The sequence below is a fragment of the Mus caroli genome, chromosome 6, assembly GCF_900094665.2.
Source record: "Mus caroli chromosome 6, CAROLI_EIJ_v1.1, whole genome shotgun sequence".
Classification (NCBI taxonomy): Eukaryota; Metazoa; Chordata; class Mammalia; order Rodentia; family Muridae; genus Mus; species Mus caroli.
Genome location: NC_034575.1, coordinates 83,672,250 through 83,683,404, shown reverse-complemented (window position 1 = coordinate 83,683,404; position 11,155 = coordinate 83,672,250). Strand labels below are relative to the sequence as shown.

General features: G+C 46.2%; 1 protein-coding gene across 2 annotated transcripts in view; it reads left to right on the top strand.

The window, feature by feature from the left end:
- Positions 1–6,406, top strand: part of Prokr1 (prokineticin receptor 1) — an 11,935-nt gene extending 5,529 nt beyond the window's left edge. For both annotated transcript variants that reach the window (XM_021165718.2, XM_021165719.2), the window contains exon 3: positions 3,075–6,406. In XM_021165718.2, coding sequence (XP_021021377.1) covers positions 3,075–3,771 — 697 coding nt within the window. In that variant the 3' untranslated portion in view covers positions 3,772–6,406. The remainder of the gene's footprint in view (positions 1–3,074) is intronic.
- The last annotated feature ends 4,749 nt before the right edge of the window (positions 6,407–11,155 follow it).

The following is an 11,155-nucleotide window of genomic DNA, read 5'->3' as shown; positions in this document are numbered from 1 at the left end:
TGTCCAAGGCAGCATACCTGCTGGGCCACACCTGCCACGCTCAGCTCTAACCTGCCCTACCCCTCTACTGCATTCCCAGCCTTCAATTGCTTAGCACTGCAAACCACTGAAGGCTCAAGTTAAGTAAATGCATCTNNGTCCTCTTTCCCAAAAACGATTGTGGTCTTTCTAACAGTGAGNGTTTCTGTTCACCCACTATCAAACCATTGACAGGGTAAAGTGTTACTAGTTGTTAAAACTAGGTGCCCTAAACTCACTGAGAGCAAAATGAGAAAAGGCATAGATGAGATCTCCAGACAAGGAACTAATTGTGAGATGGTTAAACAGTAAGCAAGGGTAACCTTCTCAGTGAGGTTTGGCGAAGGCCAGTGTAGTGGGTAAAGGAGGCAGCTCAGAGGAGAGAGAATCTAATGAACATGATCAACAAAAGGGAGGAGAGGTTTTCTCAGAGGTGGGTCTAGTGTTTGAGGAAGCCAGGAGGTGAGAATGCTTCCGGCCACTGCAGAACCTTGGAGAAGCATGTGAATCAGGGACGGGATCTTCCGAACAGTGTTCAAAAAGGCTGGGGTCATATTTCAGAAAATATAAAAATTCACCAGAGGAGGGCTACCTAAGGAAGTCAGCAAAACGCTGCAGGAAGGTCTCACCTCCACCCCAGCCCTGGGACAGGGCCTCTCCGGCCTCTCTTTGATGTGGAAACAGGTGTATGTANCCTGGTCTGCTGCTTGCAAACTGCTGGGAGACTCCTCTTCTCTGGCCTAGGGTGCGGAGGAAAACAGCCAGGGTCTGTGTCCAATGGTGTTGAATCCTGTCGCCCAGGCTCTGAAAGCACAGACACCCCTGATGAGTTTATCAGCTGGGGTTTGCTATCCATGCTCTGAGCAGCCTAGAAGCTGCTACAACCATTGTCATGGTATACCTTAGGCAGGGACTGGCGTGGAGCCACCTAGCCCTCGGTTATCATANATCCNCTGCAAAGCTATTCCTTTGTCGGGGAGCCTTTATCCATTGTTCTCTGGGAACTCTTGGCTTTGAGTNGATNGACACAGAGCAAGTGCAGCCATGTTCATAGAGAGAGAAGAGGGGCTGCCAATGCCCTGACTGCTTCAAGGGACAGCATAGGTAGTAAACAAGACTGTGGCAAAGAGAAGGGTTGCTAAGATTTGGTGACGGTCAGGAACCGGAAGTCAGGAAAGGTCAGGTGAAGGGACCATGCCCGTTCCTGCTGGAAATGGAGGCAGCATTTGCCTCTCCATCCAATGGGCATCCTTGCCATCTTAGTCTTTCAGGAAGGTTGAGATTACCTAAATGAAAGCATTGGCTTGCACTTGTAAACTTCTTACTAATGAAGAGTCCNAGAGTGAAGGCTGATGGAAATCTCTGGAACAGTTTTCTGCCTGTTGGTTCGTGTCTCAGTGGTGGTCATTATCAAGTGTGGGTGCAGTCATTGCTTGGGTGAGGATCTTGGCCTGTATAACATGACTAATGCAATCTAAGCACCGGCATTCATCACTCTACTGGCTGTGGATCGGATGGCTGCTTCAAGTGCCTACTGCCTTGTCTTTCCTGCCATGCCACTTCAAAAACATGACTGTCACCAACTGTGAGGCAGGATAAGCCCTTCCTTTCTTAGGTTGCTTTTGTCAGAGTATTTTAGTCACAACTCANTGGGTCTCTCTCTCTGAGTGTGTGTGTGTGTTGATGTGATATGAACCCAGAACCTCTGCATGCTAGACNGGTTCACTGGGTTATGCTCCAGCCAGCGTCATGGCTGCTATAAAGGGCCCATGCATGTGTGATGCCAGCCATGCACATAACCCTGTCCCAGTTTTTCAGCACTAAGGAGTTACCTGGAGTTCCAGGGATATATGCTGGTGGCCATCTGGGGTGTCCAGAGGGTAAACATGCCCTATCCAGCTTCTTTAAACTTCTGGAGTGCAAGAGAACAGGGTCTCACCCCAGTGGCCCTCCAGGTTCCCCCAGTGTGGGTGATTGTATGTGAAATTAAATCAGAAAAACACAAGAAGGGATCTTTCTTCAGATCAAAATCCCAAGAAAGATGACTTCAAGGGGGTATTTACCAAGGGAACAGAGCCAGCCTGGCTTTCCTTCAGGGCCCTGTCACNTTGCCACCCACTCTGTTGGGATCAGCTCTGGACACACAAGCATTTGTCTCCAGGGCTGGCCAGTCCTTTCCACTTCACCCCNTCCTTCTCTCAACCCTGCCAGCTGTGCAAAGCCTTTCCGGAAGCTGGAACTCTCTGCACAAGTGTGTGTGCACGTTGAGAAGGGCGCCATCATACCACGAGGGTGACTCACACTCCACAAAGTGCTCTCTGCTTCCTGGACCACTGTGGTAACACTGTGGGTTCTCTGGGAAAGAACAAAAGCGGCATCTGACATTGCCTGATGCTTTGTGGTTTAAAAAAAAAAATCCCCGTGCACACTAATTGATTTTCATATCAGCCCTGTGAGATAGGGTCTAAATGNTTTCTGTCAAGAGTCTTGTGGCATACAACCTTGAGAAAGTTCCTCATCTCTTAACAGCCTGTTATCNTTCCAGGTGGAAAATGAGGTAAATATATTCTTCCTCTCTGCATGCAGAACAACGCTTGCTGAAACGGGGAATGAAAACAAACCTTTGGCCCACGCACGGGTTGGAAAGGACGCCTTTTCCCATCGACTGTTCAAGGTGGAACTGTCAGGGATACTTAACTTTGAGCTTTGCAGGCTTCAGGAGATATGATGGACCGGTGCCTGGCCAGAGACCTATGAGAAGTATAATTACCACATTTAAAAGGAATTTCCACCGTTTTCCTCCCAGTCTTTGTCAGATTTAAAACTTAGCTAGGAATATGGTATTCATTATCGCATGTAATCCTTAAGCCATCTAAATACGTGGGCAGATGAGAAAGGTGAGATGGGAGGAGTTAAAGGTGGANCTGAGGTTTGGTGCAGAGCCCTGGCTGGCCATCACCCTCAGGTAACAGTCCATATTGCTGCATAGTGTTCCCAGAGGGAAATTCTCACAGGCAGATTCCTTCCCGGTTGACTCCTCTTCTGTTCTTACCCAGGTATCTGGCCATTGTGCACCCTCTGAGACCGCGGATGAAGTGTCAAACAGCCGCCGGCCTGATCTTCCTGGTGTGGTCAGTGTCCATCCTCATCGCCATTCCAGCCGCCTACTTCACCACTGAGACCGTGCTGGTCATCGTGGAGAGACAGGAGAAGATCTTCTGTGGTCAGATCTGGCCGGTGGATCAGCAGTTCTACTACAGGTCCTATTTCCTTTTGGTTTTCGGCCTCGAGTTCGTGGGCCCTGTAGTCGCCATGACCTTGTGCTATGCCAGGGTGTCCCGGGAGCTCTGGTTCAAGGCGGTGCCAGGCTTCCAGACAGAGCAGATCCGCAGGAGGCTGCGCTGCCGCCGCAGGACGGTGCTGGGGCTCGTGTGTGTCCTCTCTGCCTATGTGCTGTGCTGGGCTCCCTTCTACGGCTTCACTATCGTGCGTGACTTCTTCCCCTCCGTGTTCGTGAAGGAGAAGCACTACCTCACCGCCTTCTACGTGGTGGAGTGCATCGCCATGAGCAACAGCATGATCAATACGCTCTGCTTTGTGACTGTCAGGAATAACACCAGTAAGTACCTCAAGAGGATCCTGCGACTTCAGTGGAGGGCCTCTCCCAGCGGGAGCAAGGCCAGCGCTGACCTCGACCTCAGGACCACGGGAATACCTGCCACCGAGGAGGTGGACTGCATCCGACTGAAATAAGCAAAATGGTACCACAGCGCCCGGGTGCACACAGCAGCCATGAACTTGATTTTCTGCGGAAGGCAGAGGAAAGAGACAACTACTTAGACACGCTATTCAAGGACCACTGAAGTGTGGAGTTTCTGAAATGGAGACCTGAGATACTGTCACTAGTGGTCAGGGTTCACTGAATATCTAATTTTTGCAAAGACTAGACACCAGTGAAAGTCCTTTGACAAAGTGAAGTGGGGATTATAGCAAGGAAATATGGTTTGGAGTGTCTGGAAAAGGGTATTTCCAGAGAGAAGGCAGAGCAGGCTATGTAGGACTCTCCTGTCTGTGCTTAGGGTGGAGTACGGGGCTCTGTGTGGGCCTAGCTCACCTCTGGCAGTCCTCTTGGGTTTTTGTTTATGTCTATCTAGCATTAGCAAGCCCGAAGCGAGAGTATGGAAGAGGTTCCCAGATGTGCTGTAGTCCTTCTCTGCTTACCTCAGAATCCCCACTGAGGGGAATCAGAAGCATGAGTGGATACTCCAGGACCCACGGCTAAGTTCTGCGCATCCACTCCCAATCTATGGTCAGCTCTTAGGCCTAGGGCTCTTAGGCCTAGAGCTCTGCACAGTGGGGGAGGGGACTTCTTTGGAGCACCGACTCGAGGGAGGAGCCACTTGGACTCTGGGTGCCATTTNCATAGGGAATTTGGGGTTCTGAGTCATAAGTTTGAGCTCAGGTGAACAAGATTCCCCCACTCATGGTCTGCTCACTGCAGGGGAAAAGGAGGTGAAGAAGGGGAGGNTCAGGTGGGACCCCCGAAGGCATGCGTGCAGGTTAAAGGATGCTGTTGCTTCATCTCTCAGCATCTGTGCCCTGGACCACTCATGCTTCTTGAGTCTTCATGCCTCTGTGTTTATGGAGCATAGAACTCATGAAGGTAAACGTAGCACCTCGCTGTTCCATTCCCACTAGCTCCCAAACACTGGTGTTTTCATCCCAAGCAGCCTATTTGATGGAATTCCCTAACTGGTAAGACTGGGAGAAAGATTTCTTAACCAGTGGTGCCTGACTCTTGGCCTGGTCATGGTCCTGGGAATTAAGACTTGCTGCTCTTTCCAAATGAAGGTGACCTTGGCNNAATCACATTTCTGCTCTTCAGCGCACATGAAGACTTGCACATCAGGGGTGCTGCCTGGGCACTCAGGAAACCGAGGTTGACCAACAGTGAGCTCTAGGGACCCCACATCCCATGTGATAACTTACCTTCTTAGCTTGGCATTTAGAATTCTGGCTGAGAAAACCTGAGGCCTGGCTTTGACTAATTCATCTACACAGACCTGAGATAAGACTTTCTAAAGATAAAGGTAATACTTAAGAAACCTTGTTAGAATTGTTGGGAGGTCAATCAAATAATCTGTGGAAGATAAGCTGTTAACTATCTGGATAGTAAAGTATTACCACCATTTCCACCACCATCACCACCACCACCATCTCCACCACCATCACCACCACCACCATCTCCACCACNATCACCACCATCNCCACCACCACCAGCAGCAACAGCAACAACAGTGAACTAGCAACTATGAAGTGACTGGACAAAGACAAACTTGTACATATATTCTGTTTATGACTCTGTCAATCTAACCAACTTCTCTCAATGTTCTCCGTGTGAATTATTTTCTCACGCTTCTCAATACTGCATCGTGTCATCATAGCACATTGGTATCAATAAGACCGAGAATTTCCATGGCAGGTACATAAAGGAAGTGGTACCCAGTCTCCAGTCAGGACNTGAGCACCAGGCTCTGCAGTCTCAGGATCAGNGCATCCTTGTTGTCAGGTAGAAGCTGTTCCCACACATGCTCCCGGAATCAGAGCATCCTCACNGGCCATCATTCNGCACATGTCCCAGCCAGCATGAACAATGTCTCCCANCTGCTTTTATTCTGAGTGTGCAGAGCAGCAGAGGGGCCGGGTCCCTCCCCTCAGATTTCTTTATAGGACAAGACATTAATTAAATTAACCTGTGTGTATTTTCTTTCCAAATACAGGTAACTCTATTTTTGACCACAACGGTTTTTTTAGTTGTCTATTTCCCAGAAAACACATTTNAAAGGACCATTTATTTATTCTTATTCAGTATGCAACAGATTCACCTTACTTTAAGTCAGAATTCTCTCAGAGAATAAAAATTCATTAATGTTCAAACCTAAATCAAACACAGAGAAACAAAACCCTTATTTTTTATTTTAAACTTTATAACAAAAAATTGCAAAAAAATAAAAAAATAAAAAAGGAAGAGAAGAAAATCACATACCAAGTTAACCAGACCAACAGACTCTTATTTTTTTTTATAGTAAAACCCCATATTGCATTATAAAATGGCTAAGTTAGCTTGGGGTGTAGAAATGCTTAGATGACAGGATTTATTGGGATCATGCTCACTGTTCCTCCTACTAAAGCTAGATAAGAATTAATAGTTGCTAAATAGTTGTTGATTTTTTAANCTCATGACAAATTTTCTTCTGACTTTTCTGCTAAAATGTGTCAAAGTTTCACTTTCCTAAACTGTCTATAATTCTTCCAGATATTGGTGTCTCGTTGTGATTTCACAGTGAATGCTTGTTCTCAAATGGAATACCAGTAGATGTACACATACNATCACTAACTGTACTGTGCCTGTCATTTCTCCCTGCCCCCATCCTCTCCCAAGCTCTAGTGGGATGGTCTTTGAGATAACATCGACTGGATTCCANGATCCTAGGAATTGTGAGGACGGCACTGCCTCCGTCTGCTCTTGCGGGGAGCTTCCCTTCTCCATCATGAGTGGTGGCTGATTTATGTGCCTTCTTCCCTGGAGTCTGGGCTGATGGAGCCAAGAAGACTTTTGAGCATTTGAGTCTGAAGACTTGATGTCTGTGGACCCATTTACGCCAATTCTAGGAGTAAACCTGTGAACAGGCCCGGTGTCCACCCATGCAGACAGGATGAGGGAGAGACTGAAGATTCGGTGCTGAATACAGGTTTCCTGGGCTAGCATCTCAGACAATGGACTTCTCAAAAACAAAATCAATCAATCAATCAATCAATCACTCAAACAAACAAACAAACAAACAAACAAACCCTACATACAAAAACCCAACTCGTGCTAAGCCCAACAAGATGAGTCTTTTTTTTTTTTTTTTTTGGTTTTTCGAGACAGGGTTTCTCTGTGTAGCCCTGGCTGTCCTGGAACTCACTTTGTAGACCAGGCTGGCCTNGAACTCAGAAATCCGCCTGCCTCTGCCTCCCGAGTGCTGGGATTAAAGGCATGTNCCACCACGCCTGGCTTTTATTATTATTAATTATTATTATTATTATTTTGACAAGATGAATCTTATGACAGATACTTCTTTTGTATTCTCTAAACTTTCAGTGGTCAGAGATATGCATATATCCCATGCAGAAGGACAAANTGTGATTTTGCAAAATCATACCATTTCCATAACTAAGAGAGGAAATAAAACATAAATTCTTAAATCAAAGACGTTAAGACAGGTGGTGNGGAGGTCACCACAGCATGCTCCGGAGCATGGAGCAGGACCCAGGTCTGTAGCGGATGAAGACACAGGAGCACTTGTCGGACGAGCAGATTATTGTAAATCTGACTCCTGTTCTTGAAAAACATACGTTTGTTGGACAGTGGTGGCACTTTAATCTCAGCACTTGGGAGGCAGAGGCAGGCAGATAGATCACTGGGAGTTTGAGGCCAGCCTGGTCTATAGAGCAAGTTCCAGGATAGCCAGGGCTATTACACAGAAAACCCTGTCTTGAAAAAAAAAATAAACAGAACAAAATTATAACAACTAAAAAANAAAAAGAAAACCACAATCTTTTGTAACCTGGTCTCAGAGAACAGTTCAGTTTTCCTTCCTAGAGTGTGAGGGTATAATGTTCAAAACTCAGATTCTACAGTTACAAGAATAGCAAGTGGGGGCGGCGAGGTAGAGGAGGGTGAGAGAGGTGGGGGTGTAGGTGAAGAAGGGTGGGAGTGAGGTGGAGGAGGGTGGGAGTGTGGTAGGGGTGGTATGGGGTTAGTGTGGGGTGAGGAGGATGGACATGATGGAGTTTAATGTCACACAGTTGGACACTGTGAGAGCCAGTTAGACCTCAGGGCTTCTGAAACTGAGCCCAGCACTTTTCTATCACAAAATTCCTTGGTGCAGAGTGCATAACATCTGGGGGTGGGTGGGAGGAATTCTGTCCAAGAATCCTTGAGATGTCTATTCAATCTACCTGACCTTCTCTGGAGACCCCTAAGGAGTTTAGCAGAGACATTCCTGGCTCNTTTGCAGGCCAAGTTTTAGCTCATTCTACCCCCTGGACCTCACAGCCAGCTGCAGAGGCCCCAAGCTGGGAGAGAATGGTTTAGAGCTGTTGCTGATAGCTCTATTTACCTAGCCTGAGGCCCCTAGGAATGCAACCGAAAGAAAGTTGGCTTCCCTTCCCTAAGATGCAGAGTATGACTCAATGCTTGCCTGAAAGTCCACACTGCTGAGCAGACCCTGCATGCTGGAGTTTAGATGCTCTGCAGAGCCAGCTCCTGTCCTTCCCTGGGAGGTGAATGAAGCAGCATTTGAACTTGAGGAGGGAGGCACAAAAAAGCAAGAAAGAGCACTGTGTCACAGCAGCAGAATCGTCTTGTTTTGTTTTGTTTTGTTTTGTTTGTTTTTGTTCCAGCTGACCAACGGTGTCTCCCACATGTTGAAACTGTTCCTGCGAGAAAAAAAGATCAAAACCTGAAAAGCACATAAATCTAGCTAAGGCCGTCAAGGTCTCTCCTCTTCTCTCGTGGCACTTTCAAAGGCTGGAGTGTGAACCACTTCTGAATACGTGGGGGAGACACTGTTCTTTCTGGAGTTTGTGTGATGGTCAGTTTTAACTATGAATCAATTGTATTAATAAACTCTGAGAAGAAACACTTTGGTTTGTCCAAAAGTGATCTCCAGAGGGGNTTAGTTAAGGAGGGAAGGCCTGTCTGAAATGGGGGTGCACTGTTTAATGGCTTGGGGTCTAGACTAAATAAAGGGGGGGTGAACCAGAAAGCTGGCTCAGCTCCAGCGCCCACCTCTCTCTGTTTCTCTGCCCACAGGGACTCTTCACACCCACTGCCATCCACCTCTAGCTGCCCTCCCTTCTTGACCATAATGGGTTTTCCTCTCCCAAACTGTAAGGCAGAATAAAGCATTTATTCTTAATTTGCTTTCAGGCAACAAGTTCATTGATGAATACAGTTTGAAACAGTTGACATTTGCATCTCTTAAATCTGCTTCTGCTTCTGTCCATCTTGTCATTTCTTATTTCACTACATTTGATGATATATCTTCTTTGTTGTATCTCCCTAATAGAAAATGTAAGTGCTCATGTACTATAAAAACAAAACAAAACAAAACAAAACAAAACAAAACAAAACAAAAAACCTATCATCTTGGAAGGTGTCTTAGTGTTCCACTGCTGTGAAGAGACACCATGGAAACTCTTATTACTTTTTTTTTTTTAATTGTGACTGGCTTACAGTTTCAGAAGTTTAGTCCATTAGTCCATTACCATCATGGCAGGAAGCATGGCAGCATCCAGGCAGGCATGGTACTGGAGAAGTAGCTGAGAGTTTTATACCTAGTTCCAAAGGCAGCAGGAAGAGAAAGAGCCCCAAGGCCTAGGTTGGGTCCTTGAAATCTCAAAGCCCGCCTCCTGTGACACACTTCCTCAACAAAGCCACACCTACTCCAACAAGGCCACACCTCTTTATTCTTTCTCAAGCAGTGTCATTCCCTGATGACCAAGCATTCAAGTATAAGAGCCTATGGGGCCATTCTGACTCAAACCACCACACAGGGGGCAGTGGTCAAGACAGAAAGCAAGAGAAACTGATTTGAAAGCAAAATAATAAAAGAGGTGGATGGAGCNGCTCTTGCAGGGTGTTTAGCTTTTTGACAGCGTCATAGGAAACCATCAACTACGAATGTGTTGGGCTCATTCTATGTGATCTTGTGGTACATAGTGGCCATGAGCCACAGTTGAACATTCATGGAACTTGAAATTAAAATGTAGGCTAAGTGAAGAAGAAGGGAAGAATTACGACATTGTTTTAAGTCTGGGTAACTGGAACTTCTAGGACAGGAGCTGACTTAGGAAGTATACAAAACATTTATTGTTTGATATATTGATTGCGGTATTGATAAAATATTTAGGCTGTGCTTCCAGCAAGTACATAGAAAAATCAGTTAAGAACTCAGAAGCAAAGTGTAAGTTNGTAAGGTTTCTCTCTGAACTTCTGCAGGGGTCACGCTGTCAAATTAGACTCACAGGTTTTAGTTANACATGAAGCGGGTAACATCAAGTCTCAAGAAATGCACAAGTATTGATAAAGCAAAGGTCATCTGGTACAATGCAATGTCTCTTAGGTCTTCTCATATCAGAAATAATCTTTACTCCACAGTAAAAGATGAATAAATGCAAAACTGTAAAATAAACTCAGAAATCCGCCTGCCTCTGCCTCCCAAGTGCTGGGATTAAAGGCGTGCGCCACCACGCCCGGTTAAAGATTTATTTATTTATTATATGTAAGTACACTGTAGCTCTTCAGACACACCAGAAGAGGGCATCTGATCCAAATACAGATGGTTGTGAGCCACCATGTGGTTGCTAGGATTTGTACTCAGGACCTCTAGAAGAGCAGTCAGTGCTCTTAACCACTGAGTCATCTCTCCAGCTCCTCTTTTTTTTAAAAAAGCAGAACTTTTAGGAATTTACTTAAAATCATAGTCACTTTGATTTCTGCAGTGGACAAATACCTGCAAGAAGCAACCTAAGGGAGAGGCGGTTTACTTCAACTCAGGGTCTGAGGGGTGGAGCCATCATGGCAGGGGAAGCACAGTGATAGTGTGAGGCACCTGGTTGTATTCCACCAAAGACCAGAAAGCAAAGAGATGAATGCCCCGGAAGTCAGGAAGCAGAGACCCGAATGNACCGGAAGTCAGGAAGCAGAGATCTGAATGGTGGCATCACTTAAGATGGTTTTCCCATTTCATTTAGTCCAAGACCCCAGTTCATGCATGGTGCTGTGCACATTCAAGGCAGGACCTCAGTTAATCCTCTCTGGGAAGATAGACATGACCAAATGTAAGCCTCACTAATGCTGGGGAGATTGAGGTCCCTAATTCAGCCAAGTTAGCAATGGAAATTGAGTACTACAATAAGTAATCCTGAGAAAGGCTAACCTGCTAAGAGAATTCCACAGATAAGGACTCTTATATCAAACCATCAGAAAATTCCAGGAGGGCCAAGGGCCCACAAGTTTCCAAGGAAGTAAGATTGAGTCACCTGGCTTCCCACCCAGATAGATGCCCTCTGATCAAGTCTATGTGTC